Here is a 21,349-nt window from a genome sequence, read left to right as displayed (position 1 = left end):
GACAGAGCATATATACAGGCTAGCGATGACAGTGCATATCTACAGGATAGCGATGACAGTGCATATCTACAGGCTAGCGATGATAATGCATATCTACAGGCTAGCGACGACAGCGCATATCTACAGGATAGCAATGACAGCGCATATCTACAGGCTAGCGATGACAGAGCATATCTACAGGCTAGCGATGACAGTGCATATCTACAGGCTAGTGAAGCCAATGCATATCTACAGGCTAGCGATGACAGTGCATATCTACAGGCTAGCGATGACAGAGCATATCTACAGGCTAGCGATGACAGTGCATATCTACAGGCTAGCGATGACAGTGCATATCCACAGGCTAGCGATGACAATGCATATCTACAGGCTAGCGATGACAGAGCATATCTACAGGCTAGCGATGACAGAGCATATCTACAGGCTAGCGATGACAGTGCATATCTACAGGCTAGTGAAGCCAATGCATATCTACAGGCTAGCGATGACCTGCATATCTACAGGCTAGTGAAGCCAATGCACATCTACAGGCTAGCGATGACAGTGCATATCTACAGGCTAGTGAAGCCAATGCATATCTACAGGCTAGCGATGACAGTGCATATCTACAGGCTAGCGATGACAGAGCATATCTACAGGCTAGCGATGACAGTGCATATCTACAGGCTAGCGATGATAATGCATATCTACAGGCTACTGATGACATGCACTGTCATTGCTATCCTGTAGATATGCGCTATCTACAGGCTAGCGATGACAGTGCATATCTACAGGCTAGCGATGACGGTGCATATCTACAGGCTAGTGAAGCCAATGCATATCTACAGGCTAGCGATGACAGTGCATATCTACAGGCTAGCGATGACCGTGCATATCTACAGGCTAGCGATGACAGTGCATATCTACAGGCTAGCGATGACAGTGCATATCTACAGGCTAGCGATGATAATGCATATCTACAGGCTAGCGATGACAACGCATATCTACAGGATAGCAATGACAGCGCATATCTACAGGCTAGTGAAGCCAATGCATATCTACAGGCTAGCGTTGACAGTGCATATCTACAGGCTAGTGAAGCCAATGCATATCTACAGGCTAGCAATGACAGTGCATATCTACAGGCTAGCGATGACAGAGCATATCTACAGGCTAGCGATGACAGAGCATATCTACAGGCTAGCGATGACAGTGCATATCTACAGGCTAGCGATGACAGAGCATATCTACAGGCTAGCGATGACAGTGCATATCTACAGGCTTGTGAAGCCAATGCATATCTACAGGCTAGCGATGACAGTGCATATCTACAGGCTAGCGATGACAGAGCATATCTACAGGATAGCAATGCCAGCGCATATCTACAGGCTAGCGATGACAGTGCATATCTACAGGCTAGCGATGATGGTGCATATCTACAGGCTAGCGATGATAATGCATATCTACAGGCTAGCGATGACAGCGCATATCTACAGGATAGCAATGACAGTGCATATCTACATGCTAGCGATAATGCATATCTACAGGCTAGCGATGACAGCGCATATCTACAGGCTAGCGATGACAGTGCATATCTACAGGCTAGCGATGATAATGCATATCTACAGGCTAGCGATGACAGCACATATCTACAGGATAGCAATGACAGTGCATATCTACAGGCTAGCGATGACCGTGCATATCTACAGGCTAGCGATGACGGTGCATATCTACAGGCTAGTGAAGCCAATGCATATCTACAGGCTAGCGATGACAGCGATGACAGTGCATATCTACAGGCTAGTGAAGCCAATGCATATCTACAGGCTAGCGATGACAGTGCATATCTACAGGCTAGCGATGACAGTGCATATCTACAGGCTAGCGATGACAGAGCATATCTACAGGCTAGCGATGTCAGAGCATATCTACAGGCTAGCGATGACAGAGCATATCTACAGGCTAGCGATGACAGTGCATATCTACAGGCTAGCGATGACAGAGCATATCTACAGGCTAGCGATGACAGTGCATATCTACAGGCTTGTGAAGCCAATGCATATCTACAGGCTAGCGATGACAGAGCATATCTACAGGCTAGCGATGACCGTGCATATGTACAGGCTAGCGATGACAGTGCATATCTACAGGCTAGAGATGACAGAGCATATCTACAGGCTAGCGATGACAGTGCATATCTACAGGCTAGTGAAGCCAATGCATATCTACAGGCTAGCGATGACAGTGCATATCTACAGGCTAGCGATGACAGTGCATATCTACAGGCTAGTGAAGCCAATGCATATCTACAGGCTAGCGATGACAGTGCATATCTACAGGCTAGCGATGACAGAGCATATCTACAGGCTAGCGATGACAGTGCATATCTACAGGCTAGCAATGATAATGCATATCTACAGGCTAGCGACGACAGCGCATATCTACAGGATAGCAATGACAGCGCATATCTACAGGCTAGCGATGACAGTGCATATCTACAGGCTAGCGATGACGCTGCATATCTACAGGCTAGTGAAGCCAATGCATATCTACAGGCAAGCGATGACAGTGCATATCTACAGGCTAGCGATGACAGTGCATATCTACAGGCTAGCGATGACAGAGCATATCTACAGGCTAGCGATGACAGAGCATATCTACAGGCTAGCGATGACAGTGCATATCTACAGGCTAGCGATGACAGAGCATATCTACAGGCTAGCGATGACAGTGCATATCTACAGGCTTGTGAAGCCAATGCATATCTACAGGCTAGCGATGACAGAGCATATCTACAGGCTAGCGATGACCGTGCATATGTACAGGCTAGCGATGACAGTGCATATCTACAGGCTAGAGATGACAGAGCATATCTACAGGCTAGCGATGACAGTGCATATCTACAGGCTAGCGATGACAGTGCATATCTACAGGCTAGTGAAGCCAATGCATATCTACAGGCTAGCGATGACAGTGCATATCTACAGGCTAGCGATGACAGTGCATATCTACAGGCTAGCGATGACAGTGCATAGGCTAGCGATGACAGTGCATATCTACAGGCTAGCGATGACAGTGCATATCTACAGGCTAGCGATGACAATGCATATCTACAGGCTAGCGATGACAGAGCATATCTACAGGCTAGCGATGACAGTGCATAACTACAGGCTAGTGAAGCCAATGCATGTCTACAGGCTAGCGATGACAGAGCATATCTACAGGCTAGCGATGACAGTGCATATCTACAGGCTAGCGATGATAATGCATATCTACAGGCTAGCGATGACAGCGCATATCTACAGGATAGCAATGACAGCGCATATCTACAGGATAGCAATGACAGCGCATATCTACAGGCTAGTGAAGCCAATGCATATCTACAGGCTAGCGATGACAGTGCATATCTACAGGCTAGTGAAGCAATGCATATCTACAGGCTAGCGATGACAGTGCATATCTACAGGCTAGCGATGACAGAGCATATCTACAGGCTAGCGATGACCGTGCATATCTACAGGCTAGCAATGATAATGCATATCTACAGGCTAGCGACGACAGCGCATATCTACAGGATAGCAATGACAGCGCATATCTACAGGCTAGCGATGACAGTGCATATCTACAGGCTAGCGATGACGGTGCATATCTACAGGCTAGTGAAGCCAATGCATATCTACAGGCAAGCGATGACAGTGCATATCTACAGGCTAGCGATGACAGAGCATATCTACAGGCTAGCGATGACAGTGCATATCTACAGGCTAGCGATGACAGTGCATATCTACAGGCTAGCGATGACAGTGCATACACTCACAAGGAGACCACAGGCAGCTGAGGTGCAATCTTCTCCCACTCACAAGAACGACATCACAGGCAGCAGCAGTGCAAGCTTCTTACACTCACAAGGAGACCACAGGCAGCAGAGGTGCAAGCTTCTCACACTCACAAGAAGGACATCACAGGCAAGTGGTGCAATATTCTCACACTCACAAGGAGATCACTGGCAGTACACACCACATGAACACACTCCATAACACATAGCAACAATACATTGGCATTTACAATGCCATTAGCTCAAACTCAAATAAATCCGAGCCCGATTGCATTTCTAATGCTTGTTCAGCTTGTCTTTGGCGGCCGTGAGTAGGTGTGGGTGAACGCGTTTTCCTGAAAAGGCCAAAACGTCCCCACCGGGCACTCCTAGGGGGGGACGTTTGGGCCTTTTCAAGAATACACATTATCACAATCTTTTTTTCTTACGCCTCTCGATCAGAAGGGGATACCTACGGGCACCCACTAAACGACCTACAGAGATACCCAGCGTTATACCAGGAGTGCGACTGTAGCCTTGTTATTTCTTGAAAATTAAGTCTGTCTGTACCAGGCCCAACCTATGTTGAAAATTAGGCTGTAACAGTAGAAAGAAGAGTCTTTTTTGCTATGCAAGTGAGACCTTATCCCTCATTCCCTGCTGCTGTTTTCTTAATGGCTGATCCTTCCAGGCCAGGCTCCTCCCGCACTGTACAGATGGCTCGTATAACTGACTGTGAGGTCACTCCGTTTTCAACCTGCTTTTAAAGAGTGCAACAGGTTCATTTTAATAGAGAAGCTGAGCTGGTTAATGAATCTTGGCAAAGTACTGCATCAGATATCTGTTCTGCTTAAATTGTGGTACAACTTTGGGGCCTGACTTGTCTTGTTTTACAAGGAACGCAAGAGTCTGTTCACAATGGCCTTTAGTGGACGGGGTGGAGGTAGGGCAGAATGGATCATAACAGTGTTTTGTGTGTAGTTTTATTTTCACGTTGAGTGCACCAATCTGCCAGGCCGTCGCAATTTGTGGAGGCCGGCGGTGGGTGGAGACAGTGGCACAGGGGTCTAACTTGTCCTTTGCAATGAATGCAGCTGTCTGTTGGGTCATTTGTGTAAGTTGGCGGTGGAGGAGAAGTGGCCTTATGGTTGTTTCCAACAATGCATCCTATTTATCAACTTCATAACTGTGGCCGTGTGCATTGGAGAGGTGTTTAATGCTCAGTAAAGCCATGCATAATTTGATGTGTCGATGTCATACAAAGTATTTCTTACACTGTTGCTTGTACTTTGAGAGAGATGTTTTATGATATTAAAAACAAACATTTTTCTTGCTCTCCCTGCAGGGTGAGTTCTGTCCAAGGACAATGAAGCGCTTTTTCTACTTACCAACATAAAAAATGCATGGTGTAAGAATGGGCGGTAATCCGCGCCCTTGGCTTCTAACTGCTACTGTCGTCTTATGTTTACTGAGCCATGTTGTTTGCCAAGGGAAAGGTGAGTTAATATGGTGCCGGTGTGTAATGTTTCCTTTTAATTTTTTTAACATTACTTCCTTCTACACACATAAATGTTTGTTCAGCGTGGATGAGCATTCTATCCCTTTTTTAAGTGTTCAAAACTGTGCATTCTAAAATGTTACTGTGCATGTAAAGTAGTTTTATTTGAGACATATTTTCATTCAGAAAGAATAATATCCCCTTACGTATTTATTTCACAGCTTAAAAAAATTTAAATAATGTTTCATGTAACAATTGTGGTTATCATAACTAGCTCTACTCAAATAACTCTTTTTTTATTCACTTGGAAAGAATGAATTGCAAAGTTTGTCCTGCAAGGAAAAAAACCTTTGACTATAAATAGCTCGTTGTGGTGTCTCGATTCACAAACCCATTTACACAGAAATTTCAATGTACATGTGCATATATCTCAATTTACGAGTACAAATTCGCTTTTGAGATTCACACAACATGGAGTTTGCACTTTTTAAGGGATTTATGCAGTGCTTAATTTGAGCCGATGGTTTCCGGTGCTCAGCACCGGCACTTAATCATCAACACCAGCGCTTTCAAAGAGAACCAGTTAAAGACACATTAAAGGGAGATTAAGGGGCTGATTTACAAGCCCCTTGAGCCGTTGGTGCGTCACTTTTAATATGGGAAAAACTGATGTCTCAGCAGTGCTAGAGCCTTGTAAATAAACAACCCCTAAGTGATTTGCCCAGAAGCAGAGGATGTTGAGAACGCCGACACTCGAACCTGGTTCCCCAGATCCAAGTCGTTAGACCTGACAGTCATGCCACAACCTCTCCCAAATTTCATGGCTAGTAGTTGGTTCTGTTTTAGGCGGCTGCAACAGGAGAAATGGGCTGGCGCAAGCTGTCTCCAGGTGAGAGCCCGGGCACTTATATTTTTTACAAATTAACCACTGGATTTATGTATGCCGTGCCTTACAACAGTATGGTGTGATATTGCACATAGGTAACTCCTCCCCCGAGGAGTAGAGTTTCGGTTCCTGGGCGGGATATATAACCATAGCAACCAGTGGTGCCTACTCTAACACCATTGTCACCACCCTTGCCCCCACAAACACAATTACTACACCACCACCACCACCATTGCCACCTTCACTGTTACCACCACCATTATCATCGCCGCCACCACCATTACCACTTCCCTTTTGCCATTATTACCAATAGTACCCCCACCGCAACCACCTACCTGATTACCTCCATTACCACCATCACAATTATCGTCACCGAGATTAGCACCAGGTCAAAATTTTAAGAACAATGTTAATAAATGTTTGTGGTATGCTGCCTTGGTGCACGCTCTGTCTTTAACACATGTACAAATCTAGAGTCAATTTCTGTTGCCCAAACGGTTAGCCAGGCCCAAGACACATTCCCTTCAGGCCCACAGGCTTTAATTGTCAACAAAATAAACTACTGCTAATCAAAATGGAACAAATATGTCCAAATTTTTTAATTGTGTTCCTTTATTCAAATTTTGAATTGATCAATTTTCGATATTCAAACGTGATGCTGCGCAAAATATATCCACAGCGCATTACATTTTGTAATCACAGTAAACAATGGTATCCTATTTATCGTAGACTAGATGAATTTCAGGTAACACCATTTGTCAGGGCTAACTGTAACATAAGGTTTAAAAACGCTATCACAATGTTTAATGGTAGAACATCTCAAATCACAAAAGAATGTGTGGCCAAAATCTCAACAGATAAGACCTGACCATGTAATAAAATGATCAGCTCAAAAGTGCAATTTTGGTGTTTCCCCAAGGAAAAACTATGACCAAGTACAAGAAAGACAAACCATTATGATAAAAATTGCAACAATTTGCTGTGAAGCAAGATAAACGAATACATTCCCAGTGACCGACTTAGTCCCATGTGACTGGGCAAGCAAGAAATAAATGTGCCCTAATCATATGAAAGTGCTTAACCAGCATGGTATGGCAGTAAAGTAAGTGCAAAAGCTTTAGCTTACTCCAACATTTAAATAAACAAGTATTTAAAACACAAGCTTGTCCTTATGCGATGGCATGCAAAAGCGTGACCTTGAACCCTGATGTGTCAAAATGCACTTACATGCGATATTGTGCCATCATCTCAGCTAAATACACATGACAATACCTGAAACGAATAATTTACAAGACAAACTAGTCCGATGTTTCTGAATGAACTCTCATGCAAAATTATGACATGATCACAGCTACATTCACATAACGATACCTGAAAATACACACAAACCGTCTTATGGTTAAAGGTGTGTTAAAGTTGAACGCGTGTTAAAACAATATATCATATGAATTCAAACGTGCTAAAAATAATGATATAGAGTGAAGATATCTCCACGTTAAAAGGACTCGGTGAAACATAAAACGAAAAAGAATTACCTTGAAGAAAGAAAAGTCGTCTCCCACAATGTGGTGACTGTGTGTGCATGCTTGTCAAAATATCATTGGGTTCAGCGTGTGTCCTGTGGTGTACGTAGAGTCGTGGATGATCTGGGTCAGTCCAAGGCTGCTTATACTGTCGAGGAGGTGTGTGATGTTTTTGTAGTTTGGGTCATAGATGTGGAAATTTCAGTCACCAAGGAAGAAGTAAACTGCTCCATTTCGACTTTGCCCTCACCATGTGTAGCCAAGTCAATGCACTATTTTTAAACTATGTCAGTCACCCCTAAGGAAGGCCTCCTAAAGCCCTGGAGGCAGGGTGCATTATATTAAAGCTGTGGGCATGAAAGTGCAAGCTTATCCAATCCAATAGTGGCCTTTATCATTAAAAGACATTATTAGTAATAGAATATCCATAGGATAACATGGGCTGGCAAACAGGCAATCGCGAGGTTGGCAGGTCCATTAGGGTACTGCTTAAATATGTTGTGTTTGCTATCAAACAATGCACCTTCTCACCAGACATGACTCTTGTGTCAAGGGCGATGTGACATGCACCCACATGGCTACAGTTGGAGGATGCCCACCAAGTTCCCCCAGCTTCTTTGTGCTCCGGCTGACAGTCCGCACTTAATGCCGCCAAGGCAGTATGATCCCTCCCAGTAGTCAGTAACAAAGGCCTGAGCAGGAAGGAAGTCACATCTCCTCTCTGCTAGGAAGGCTAGTGGATTTACACATCAAGGCAGTGAGGTTCAAAGGTTAAGCCACATCTGATATACATCAGGCTGACTCCCAAAGGAGGAAACCGCCTGCCCCAGGCACAAATTGCACCCAGGCAGGTGGGAAGTTAAACATGCAGGAGGCGTAGCACCTCTAGCATGGGCTGCCTGGTCTTTACAGCTAAGGAAGACGTCTGCCATTTTTAAAAGTGGTCGAAATAAGTACATATTTCGTATTCTTCCCTACAATGTTCACTGAGTGTACACAATCTGTCAGGTTATTTCCCTACCTTCTTCCGTGGGCACTTCCCAACTAGGACTTGTAAACAAATGTGTTCATTATTTGTCACCAAAGAAAGGAGTACCCCATGCAGGCATATTTACCGGGTGTCAGTTTCCCGGTGGATAATGCCTTTAATTTCTAATCGGTATGCCATCTATGTGTTTATCTATGTCATCTATAGGGCCTTCCTTCCAGTGGGAACACATGCATTAGTCAAAGGGAGGCTCAAAAGATCTCTTTATACATACATTTTCTGTGAAATCCTTAAGATGGCCACATCATAAACATCACATCCTATCTATAATGCACTGCTCTCTTGACACCGTCTTTTAGGCAGCCGCTTATTGGCTTCAGTCATTATAAACAGAGAAGTAGCAAGCAATGGCAAAGCCATTAGGTTTTGGCCACAGGCAGGAAACCTGTACTTTATCCATGCTCCAAGGGAGGGCCACACACGAACCCCAGGATGTAGGTGAGGCGAGGACTCTGATCAGTAAGAAGCTAGGGAATTAGTGACGTCACAGCCAACCAATGGTAATCGAAGCCAGTTTTACGTTTTTCCTTTTTGTTTTCAACAGATTTAGCAAGCACAGCGCAAGTAAAACCTAAACCGCATCAAACGCCAAAATAGCTAGAAAATGTGGGACAGAGTCGAAAATATATTTGGAAATGTTTTTACCAGTACCAGCCGTTAAATTTTGCTGCATCATTTTCACTTGTTAAATTTTAACTGCACTCGATGGTTTGTTTAATCTGAAATAAACAATTTGGTAAACAAAATCACAATTCGCTTTCCCAGAAAATATTGTTCTGACATCTTTGTGTTAAATCATTTTAGTTTACATCTTCAATGACACATCCCGTTTGTGTTAGATGTTTGTAGACTAGAAATCATTCATCAAATTCATTTCATTATAGAAACTTAATAAATTATAATTGACTGTCGCCACAAATTATATATATTTCTCATTCACATAGTAGGAACACTAGTTGGTGCATACTTCATTTTGAAGAAGAGCATCCTTACACTGCTTAACCACACCAGCCATCTTTATCTTCCTGATATGAATAGTAAAGATAATTAGAATTAGCCCTGTCTGTCTGGCTGCATAAATCATGTCTGCCCTCATACGCTGTTGGTCCGATTCACCCACAGATTAAGTAAAGTGGGAGTTGTTTCCTTCACCTCATTAAGATGCATGACTGTGTGTGGGACAGCAACTATTACATTCTCCGTTTATTTGTAACGTCATCAACAATGTGACCACAGTTTATTGGTATGATTACTGTGTGATGTTCATATGTTGGCAGCAAACCAAGGTCTATGATACCTCAATTTCATAAAGATATAGAGACATAACTGCAAGTCCTGGATAAAGCGAAAGAATACACAAAAGTGAGGAAACGAGTTTGTGTTGAAATGTGAATCCAGCAGTGGGTGTACAGAGGCGCAAGCTCAGACAATCTCATTCATCATACCATGCTGTACCTGTTCATCATGCACATTATTACTTAGCTTGTATTTTTAAAGATATTTTAGTGAATGTTTTCAATTTGTTTAGCTACCTGTGAAAATATGCTAAATCAAAATTAACCATTGCGATCAGGTGTTCATCATCAGCATGCTTTAACAGTTATACAGGATTATGCTCATCAAGTTTGAATACTCTTCAGTTCTAGATAAGCTTGTTAAAAGTTTGCTTACCCTTACGGCGAACATGGCATATCTATGTGAGTGTAATAATTTGTTTCATATATCATTTAAACGCAGTCATGATCAACATGCCTTTATGTAATTCTCTCAGAGCCCCACATCTCGTCAGTTTGACTTCAGGAATTGAGGAGATCAGCATATTCTGAATGTCAAATGATTGATCCTGTTCTTGAAGCAGTCAGCTACAATGACTTTTCATTTTGGGTATTTCTCAAAGCTATCAGTGACCTGTCCCCGTTTTATTAAAAATAGGTTGTTTCCAGCAAGACCACAGTGTGTGCACTAAACATCTCTGTCCTCACTGTATCTCTAAAAATTTAATATTGTCCAGTAGGCAAGAATAAAGTAGTATGTTTTACGCCTAGTGCAGTCTTGTAATGAAAAATCTCAAAGTATAGCTCTAGAATATGAGAGTTCAGAGTTTCTATAATTTCGCTTGTTTTTAGGTTAATATACTTGTATAGCCTCATTTACTTTTTCTCTGGAAACATTCTCCAGCTATCCTTGTAAAATAAAATGTGGCTTATCAATTCTTCCTTTCAATATTAAAAGAGGTCAACACTCCTGCTTTCAAAGAACGTTCTGGGTCCCTATTTTTAAGGAGTCTCCCTGCTCTGACGACCCATTTATGTCCCACACAAACGTATAAACACTGCCACTTTTACCCCAAACCATGTACCACCACTGTCTATGCTTCATTATTTCCTAGCTACTTTCATGAAACTTAAAAATGGCAACATCTGTACATATACATTAGATCGAGCTGATTTTCATAATGCTGTTTGAGGTGTACTCTGTGTCCATTACCCTACAGTTAATGAAAATGACGAGCCCAATCATATACGTCTTACAACAATATAATATGAAAATAACCCTCCCATACATACATGCTTGAACACGCACTCACTTTTATCACTCACTCATTCTTCTTCCTCGGTCATGCTTTCTTTCCGGTCACATTGGGTCTTTGAATGTATTATTGCTAGATCAGAATAAAGCCTCATCTCTCGCAGAACCGTTGTGCGTAGTGCCTTTGTTCCATCTGTGTGCCCCTTATATTTTATTGATGGTGCCCAGCCACAATAAATTAGTCTTATTTACATTCTCTGTAAGTACATTTATCTTTGGTGGATATTAAAATCCTGACATGTTTGCAGCGATTGAGGACTACAGATAGATGCTCCCGGAGTCAGGAAAGGCATTTGACATCACCACAACTTTGAAGTCTTCATGACAATCCCATGACAATTTAACTGTCCAAAATATTGGGAAAATACCTGAGCTCATCAGTTGCAAACTAAGGCAATGAGAGCTATAAAAAGTGCACCTGACATAAACATTGACGAACTACATGAGCTTTTGGGGGTACTAGTCGCTTACCTTTGATCTGTGGATTAGTGATTACCACACAAGGAAAGAAAGAGAATTTGTTTTTTAAATGTATATAACTGTATCGATACTCTGTTACTCAAGTTTAGATTGACCAATTTTGTTTTTATAGCAAGTGAGTAAATGATTGAACACCCTTTCGGGTGACACCTTTTCTTTTTGCTCTTTCAGATGCCCCGGAAGCACCAGAGACATTCAAATGTATTACACACAATTTGCAGACTTGGGTCTGCTCGTGGAATGGCTCCTCCTCTACAGATACCAACACTACTTATCAAGTGTGCTATCGGTGAGACTTAAAAATGTACTTTTGGTATAGTTTCTGGTTCGAAGATAATACTGATTGGATATATTTGTACTCTTTTATTGTAAGCACTGTGTTTGTGTATTGCTTTCAGCATCACGTTATATATTAATTTAAACGAGTTGTAAACAAATTGGATGTAAATAAGGTGTTATAAAAAGTATTTTGATTAGGTTCATATTTGTGCTATGGTTAGGATTTTACTCCAGTCCTGCGTATGATTTGTTCAATTTCTTGAAATTTTTCTAAAGCATGCAGTTAGTGTAAGTTTGCCGTCACTGTTAATACCTGCAAAGAGTTAAAGATACGCCAACAATATCCTTATTTTAACCTTACTTTTGTGCTTTAAAGATTGGTCATCTTTCTCCATATTTTTTACTGTAATTGTTATAAATTTCCAATTTACAATTTGTGTGCTTGTAAAGTACACATCGTTGAAGGTTGCACCTTGCTAGATTATAGGGCAGGACTGGGAAACGAAAGCAACATTGGCAAAAATTATTCAATACAGCCTCACTACCCTCCTACCTTCTCTATATCTTTCTGTCCATCCTTTTCAAGTCTCTTCTTCTCCCCACTTTCTCTTTTCTCCTTCTATGATCTCTTTCCTCTCTATCCCCAAGCCCCCATTGTGTTGCGGGAGTAAAATTTAGGGAGTTGGAGTGATAAAGGGACTTCCAGCAGCCCTGGGCTTTCAGAAACCAGTCTTCAGCCCCCCTGGGAAATGTGCCATGGGATGAAAGGCACTCCGGTCATGATATAGCACACCCTAGATCAAAACATACTTCTAGTTAGTTAGTGTAAAATCGGATTTTAATGGCTTTGCTAACTACCAATTTATTAGCCTGTGAGTAGTTTTAAAGAGATAGAGGGTACCACAAAGGGAGCCAGCACTAAAAAGACACAGCCTTTTACCCTCCTGAATATATATTTATTCATTCTCTCTGAAATACTTTATGGAGTTTCCATTGTTCTTAAAATGTATTCAAAATTAAACAGAGTAAATGCATGTTTGCTAAGGTTTTAAAATCAATCGCTTTTTAAAGGATTTCTTCAAAACATCATAACAGTGAACATTATAGTTACAAGCACAACTTGTTACCAATATTGAATTAATTAGCAGTTGTGTTTTTAGGGCTAGCATCAAGGCAAGCATAGAGAGAGATGTATTCTCCTTTTGGCTGCAGTGCCTCACCTTTGGCATGAAACAATGGGTGTGTTCTCCAGCAGCACTGACCATGAAAACCATTGCTGACGTAGGCCAGTCTTGATCCATACACCAAATGAGCATTCTACTAAAGGAGGATCAATAAGGAGGTGCATGGCCCAGCTGATGTAGTGTTCAAAACTGCCTGCATTCGGAACATGATACTGACAGAGGACCGGCAACGGTTTGGAGGGATGGTGCGCCACATCCAGCACAGTGTTTCTTTTTTCGACTAAAAGTTGCAATTTAGAAGTGTGAGGCCTGACATAGCCCAAACTGTGGATCCTGAATCTAATGATTAGCAGTGCTCTGTTAGTGGTAAGGTTAAAGGTTAACAGATCCTGAATGTTGGTCTGTCTCCCTGGGCACTGTATATGCTGGGTTCCAGCTGAATATTGAATGAATAAAGATACTTTGATTGTTTCATCAATTTCTCCTTTTATTATTTCATATGCTTACTGTCAGATGTTGAATTCACATCTATCTGCACATATAATTGTTATGTTCCAGGCATATGGGCTGCAGATGGTACATTTATGAATAGATCGCCATCTGGTGTTGGGCTCGGATGATTGCACTTGTTTTTCTTCTGGAGAAGTCTTTGTCGTCATCGATGACTCCTCCTCTGGGTGTTAGTGCGCATGGGCATCGGCTCCATCCTTAGATTGTTTTTTTCCGCCATCGGGTTCGGATGAGGATCGAAGCGCTCCGGATCGACTTTGATAAAGAAAGTTATATTCGGCGCGTAACCCTTTCCAATTCGACGGTATTGTTATCGAACGCGACTACACTTCCATCTCGACGCGTTTCGAAGAACGACGACTACGAGAAGACCAGCTGAATGTAGTCCAGCCCGGAGTCCATGGAAAGGACTGCATTCAAAAAATGTCCAACGTGTGGTGCTAAGTTCCCACACAAGGACCTACACGAGGTGTGCAACCTCTGCTTGTCCCCTGAACACGAATCCAGGGACTGTGAGGCCTGTGCAGCATTTTCCTCAAAATCGACGATTAGAAACCGTCGAGCCCGAAGACACGAGGTATCGAGAATGCTGTCACAAGCAATCCCGGAGCTGTTCGAGGACCAGCACCCAGAAGAGGAGGAAGAAGAGGGCGACGAGGCGGGGTCTGAAGCGGACGAGTCCGTCGTCGAGGAAATCGACGTCCAACAAACCGTGAGTGACGACGTCCCTTTACCAAAGAACAGACCCCGCACGGTGTCGACCCCGCCCTCGAGCCCGGTCAGACAACCGAAAAAAGTTTCCGACGCCCCGCCTTCGGGCCCGGCAACGAAACCGAAACCGAAACACTCGGTCTCCCATCATGGTGGTTCCGATAAACGACCCACCCAGATATCGACACCGAAGCTCCATATCAAGGAAAGCTCGAAGTCGAAACAGTCCATGTCGGCACCGAAACACGCTTCGACGTCGAAAACAACCTCGACACCGAAGACACCCGCGACACCGAAGACATCGGATCCGAATAAAATCTCGGTGCCGAAAATACAAATGGACAGTCAGAAGAAAAAACACCTGTCGGACCCGAAAACTGCGGTACCGACACAGGAATATAAAACCGATCCTAAACAAAAGACTCTGTTTATTGATCCACAAACTGGCAAGGTAGTCACAGAACTACCTAAAAAGAGGAAAAATGATCAATCGGACGACAAAACTCCTCCGAAGAAGAGAACAATGGGGACAAATACAACTCCTCCCCCCTTCCCCACAACCTAGAGACACACCCTCTTCTCCTACTCCTCACAATAGGCCAACTATTCCTCCCACACGACCATCTACACCTACAACAGACGTAGAAAGTGACACAGGGGAGGGAGAACATCCTGGGGATGATGAAGACACAATCCCAGAGGAGGCAGACCCATGGGAACAGTACAATGTAGGGTCAGATAACGATAACTACCCTGAATTGTATCCGTCAAAACCTTCACCTCCTGATGATAATACTGGTTTTGTGCAACTCATTAATAGAGCAGCAAAATACCACAAGGTAGAACTACATGCAGAACCTCAAATAGAGGATTTCCTATTAGAAACACTACCTGCTGCACAAAGAACATCAGGAACACTACCAATGCTTAAGGGCCTTCTCAATCACACATCAGAGATATTCAAAGATCCGGTGAGGGCTAGGGTACTGAACCCAAGAATTGATAAGAAATATAGGGCAGCTCCAAAAGACCCAATATTCATCAAAGGACAAATTCCTCTAGACTCACTAGTGGTCACAAACGCTCGTAAGAGAGCAAACTCTTTATCTACAGGAGAAGCTCCACCTCCGGACAAAGAGTCTAAGCTAATAGATGCCTCTGGCAAGAGAGTAGCATCTCAAGCGGCAAACAGCTGGCGCATAGCTAATACACAAGCACTACTTGCAAGGTATGACAGAGCGCATTATGATGAGTTAGAAAAACTCACCACACATCTCCCTAAAGAACATCAAAAGAAGGCAGATCAACTCATACAGGAAGGGAAGTTAATTACTAACACTTCAATCAAGTGCGCCCTAGACGCGGCAGACACTGCTGCAAGATCCATAAACACAAGCATCATGTTAAGGAGACATGCATGGCTCAGGGTTTCAGGGTTCAAACAAGAGGTGCAAACTTCATTACTGAACCAACCTTTTGATGAGAAAACACTTTTCGGCACAGGGACAGATGAGGCCTTAGAAAAAATGAAAAAGGATACGGAAACGGCTAAATCAATGGGAGCATTGCAACAGCCGACCCAAAGAGGTTCCTTTCGTAGGTCCACCTATAGAGGAGGATCCAAAAATACAGGTACAAGCCAGCAACAAACCTCTTTTACACCGACATCACCCAGAGGTAATTCTAGAGGTAGTTACAGAGGTAACAACAACAAGGGTAGAGGTTGCGGAAACAACAACAACCGCAACTCTCCAACCCCAAAGCAGTGACTTCATACAGCTCCCCCCAGACCATATAACACCGGTCGGGGGACGCCTATCACAGTTCCTACCTGTCTGGGAAAACATCACATCAAACAGGTGGGTGAGACAAATTATCCAACATGGTTATTGCCTGGAACTCACATCTACCCCACCAAACATCCCCCCCAAACAGCGTCCAATCAAACAAGATCACTTAACACTGTTAAAACAAGAAGTACTATCTCTGCTACAAAAGCATGCCATAGAGAAGGTTCCAAAGCAACAACAAGGAACAGGAGTATACTCCCTATACTTCCTAATTCCCAAAAAGGACGGGTCTCTAAGGCCAATACTAGACCTAAGACCTCTCAACGCATACATAAATTCGGAACATTTCCACATGGTCACGCTCCAACAAGTACTTCCTTTACTGAAGAAAGGGGACTTTCTTTCTAAACTGGATCTAACAGACGCTTACTTTCATATCCCGATTCACAAAGCCCACAGGAAATATCTAAGGTTTGTGGTAGAAGGACAACATTATCAGTTCAAAGTCCTTCCGTTTGGTGTCACGACGGCACCAAGGGTGTTCACAAAATGCCTAGCAGTGGTTGCAGCCCACCTAAGAAGACAACAAATACATGTCTTCCCATACTTGGACGACTGGCTAATAAAGGCCAAGTCACAAGAAGAATGTCTTCAGAACACACAGAAGACAATTCACATGCTGCACCAACTAGGGTTCACTGTGAACTACACAAAGTCACACCTGCAACCAAGCAAGGTTCAACAATATTTAGGGGCTACTATAGACACAGAAAAAGCCAAAGTATACCCCAATCCAGTCAGGATCCAGACGATGCTTACAATCATTCAAAGATTTCAGCCACAACACTCACTAACAGCAAGAGTGTTCATGCAGCTATTAGGGATGATGTCATCCTGCATACTGCTAATACCATATGCCAAACTACAAATGCGTCCACTACAAGAATGTTTAGCGACACAGTGGAATCAGGCTCAAGGACAGATTACAGATCTGGTGTTGGTAGACGACCGCACACACCGCTCTCTGAAGTGGTGGAACACAACAAACATTGCCAAGGGGCGGTCGTTCCTAGAACCAATTCCACAGGTGACAATAACAGCGGACGCATCGCTCACGGGATGGGGAGCGCATATGGAGAAATATACAGTACAAGGAAGATGGAGTGTGCAGGAAAGAAGGCTGCACATCAATCATCTAGAACTACTAGCAGTGTTTCTAGCATTGAAAGCCTTTCAAATGCATGTTACCAACAAAGCAGTCCTGATCAGAACAGACAACATGACAGCAATGTATTATATTCAAAAACAGGGGGGACGCACTCTCTCCAACTATCCAGACTAGCGCAGGAAATTTGGAGATGGGCCATTCCTCAAAACATCTATCTGTTAGCAGAACACCTACCAGGAGTTCAAAACCAGATAGCAGACATCTTAAGCAGACAGTCGGAACAAATACACAAATGGGAACTGCACCAACAAGTACTGCAACCATTCTTCCAAAGATGGGGACAACCAGAGATAGAACTCTTTGCCACTCATCAGAACGCAAAATGCCAAAGCTTCGCGTCCAGGTACCCACACCACCTGTCGCAGGGCAATGCGTTATGGATAAATTGGTCCAACAAATTTGCATACGCTTTTCCCCCTCTCCCACTAATCCCATTAGTGGTCAGAAAGCTGCAACAACACTCAATGACCATGATACTAGTAGCACCCACGTGGGCACGACAACCGTGGTTCACCATGCTCTTGCAACTCTCACAAGTGCCACACCAAAAGCTAAGAATTCTACCCATGCACCTTACACAGAACCATGGAGAAATAATGCACCCAGATCCCACACAACTGAACCTAACGATCTGGCTGCTGAAATCCTGGAATTTGGGTACTTAGATCTACCCCCAAATTGCATGGAGATAATTAAGCAAGCGCGACGTCCCACCACCAGAGCATGCTACGCAGCTAAGTGGAAGAGGTTTGCTATATACTGTACCACTAATAATATCAACCCTCTGGACGTATCAACAAAGGAGATTATTTGCTACTTACTACACTTACAGCAATGTAATCTCGCGTATACATCTATCAGAGTACATCTAGCAGCTATAGCAGCGTACCTACAAAACAGGCAGCACATATCCCTGTTTAGAGTGCCAGCGATAAAAGCCTTCATGGAAGGCCTTAAAAGAGTAATTCCACCAAGATTACCACCTTCACGGGTCTGGTACCTCAACGTAGTACTCACCAGACTAATGGGACCACCTTTCGAACCTATGCATAGGTGTGAAATACAATTCCTTACATGGAAGGTGGCCTTTCTTATAGCCATTACCTCACTCAGGAGAGTAAGTGAATTACAGGCACTGACAATACAAGAACCATTCCTACAATTACATCAGAATAAAGTGGTTCTTAGAACAAACCCAAAGTTCTTGCCTAAAGTAATTTCAGCATTTCACATCAATCAACCGGTGGAACTACCAGTCTTTTTCCCAAAGCCACAGACGGTAGCAGAAAGGGCCCTACATACACTAGATGTCAAAAGGGCCATTTTGTACTACATAAAAAGGACACAAAATTTCAGGAAAACTAAACAACTATTTGTAGCATTTTTCCAACACATAAGGGCAATCCTATCTCTAAAGCAGGCATCGCTAGATGGATTTTAAGATGTATACAAATATGTTACATAAAAGCAAAGAGAACATTAACTGTTCCTCCTAAAGCTCATCCTACACGTAAGCTAGGAGCATCTATGGCATTCTTAGGAAACATTCCCCTAGATGACATATGTAGAGCAGCAACTTGGTCTACACCACATACCTTTACAAAGCACTACTGTGTTGATGTGCAGGCTACACAACAAGCCAGAGTTGGCCAAGCTGTATTAAAAACTCTATTTCAAACAGTTGCGACAGACACGGGTGACCACCGCTAGGGAGGTAACTGCTGTATAATCTATTCATAAATGTACCATCTGCAGCCCATATGGCTCGAACGGAATATGCTACTTACCAGTATGCATCTGTTCTTGGCATAGAGGGCTGCAGAGTGGTACATGCCCTCCCTGCCTCCCCGGAAACCTGTGTCTGTCCCAACATTATCTTATTTAGATACACTTACATGGGCATATCTTTATGTATTCTACTACACTACTCCATCTAACCCTACTATGGCAAAATAATCTAAGGATGGAGCCGATGCCCATGCGCACTAACACCCAGAGGAGTAGTCATCGATGACGACAAAGACTTCTCCAGAAGAAAAACAAGTGCAATCATCCGAGCCCAACACCAGATGGCGATCTATTCATAAATGTACCACTCTGCAGCCCTCTATGCCAAGAACAGATGCATACTGGTAAGTAGCATATTCCTTCTCCATTTTCGTATCGTGTTCGAACGTTAACAAATCTACCATCTTCCCCAATGCATTTCGGCACCCTGCGCCTTTGTCAAGGGATCAATCTGTTGAAATAATGATATATTTAACTCATTGCTATGCATGATTTTGCCACCAAAAATGCATTCCTACATAATTAAATTCAACGTTACAATCGCCTTAATAAGCAAATTCATTTCCTAAATAAACAATGTTACATGTTACCTCCTAGCTGTTACAGAAACGATAAATCAGTTTCGCTGCGTGTGAAAAAGAACTATCAACTTCGTTATTTGAACGTCTATAGCTAAAAACCAGAAGTTCTAACTGGGTTTGTTATTATGTGGCGCTTGCCCGTGTAGCCAAAATACGCGTAGGTTTCTAACCTGCCGAGATTATCTGAAAAGTATAGAAGAAGCGGTGCTTACCGAAGTGGCGTGTTTGATACGTTACTATGTTGCTCCGCGTGGTGCACGCTGGGAATTCTTACGAATGCGTCTGAAGACGCTGGGTCTATACGTGTTGCTGTTACCTCGTGACTACGAGTTTGTTGACTCTTAAAGTGAAACCGTCACTTTAATGACAAATAGCTGTGGGCAGTCACCCACGGGCGAAAATGCGTCGTGTATGTAAATAAGTGGTTGAATCGTGTTGAATGGTAAATGATTCTGCTAAGATACTCGAAGCGATGCGCCTCGGAGTTAATATGTTCTACGAATATACATGGTGATGTAAATGTTAATGATGCTAGGGGGGGATGTATGGATGGATATATGTAACTATTGTTCAGAGCATAATTAATAATCGCCTAAATGTCAAAGTCACATACTGATCAGACTTGATCATCGTCATGTTGGATATCATAGAAATACTTGCTTTATACATGAAAAATTATAAATAACACATAAATTCAATCCTTTCATTAAGACCCTTAGGTTTCATGGTCTGCAAAAAATGTATCCAGTGATTTTCTCTTTTCAGTAGAGCTTTTCTATTGTCTCTCCCTGCAATTCTTTCTACGTTTTCAAAAATGCAGGCTTTTAATTGGTCTGTATGGTGTTGCGCTTCAACAAAATGAGTTGCTATGGTAGACTTCATCATTTTAGTCCGTATGTTACTTTTGTGCTCATTGAGTCTGACTTTTAGTTTTCTTTCTGTTTGTCCCACATAATTTTTGCCACATGGACAAGTTAGTAAATATACAATGTTCGTTGAATCACAGGTTCCGTTTACTTTTAATTTGATTTCTTTACCTGTTATGGGATGTCGGATATTGTCTCCTTTCAAAATGTTCGCACAATTATGGCAGTTTAAACAAGGATTTGTGCCTTTAAATCTCACGGTGGTGGTTTTTTGATTGGTGGATTTCAGTAATTGCCCAATATTTTTGGATCTTTTTGAAAGACTACAATTAGAGATACAGACTTACACCATGATCAGTAGATTCAAGGACAGAGGATACCCAGATACCATTCTGCAACAAGCCCAACAACGAATTTCAAATAAACCCAGAGAAGACCTTTTAAAACCGCAACAAAAACCAGAAGAGCAAAGGATCACGTGTGTAAGCAAATTTTCAACCATGAGTTACCCTTTCAAAAAAATAATAACAAAACATTGGTCTTTACTAACCGTAGAACCGGATTTCAGAGAACTGTTTTCGAAAGAACCATTGTT

General features: G+C 42.7%; 1 protein-coding gene across 2 annotated transcripts in view; it reads left to right on the top strand.

The window, feature by feature from the left end:
* The window catches only part of LIFR (LIF receptor subunit alpha), a 682,553-nt gene that overhangs the window by 387,865 nt on the left and 273,339 nt on the right, over positions 1-21,349 (top strand). For both annotated transcript variants that reach the window (XM_078674980.1, XM_078674981.1), the window contains exons 3-4: positions 5,139-5,289; positions 11,989-12,106. In XM_078674980.1, the coding sequence (XP_078531106.1) occupies positions 5,193-5,289; positions 11,989-12,106 (215 nt within the window). In that variant the 5' untranslated portion in view covers positions 5,139-5,192. The remainder of the gene's footprint in view (positions 1-5,138; positions 5,290-11,988; positions 12,107-21,349) is intronic.

Source organism: Lissotriton helveticus, chromosome 2_1, assembly GCF_964261635.1.
Source record: "Lissotriton helveticus chromosome 2_1, aLisHel1.1, whole genome shotgun sequence".
Taxonomy (NCBI): domain Eukaryota; kingdom Metazoa; phylum Chordata; class Amphibia; order Caudata; family Salamandridae; genus Lissotriton; species Lissotriton helveticus.
Note: the sequence above shows the minus strand (reverse complement) of the source record. Positions and strands in the feature narration are given on the sequence as shown.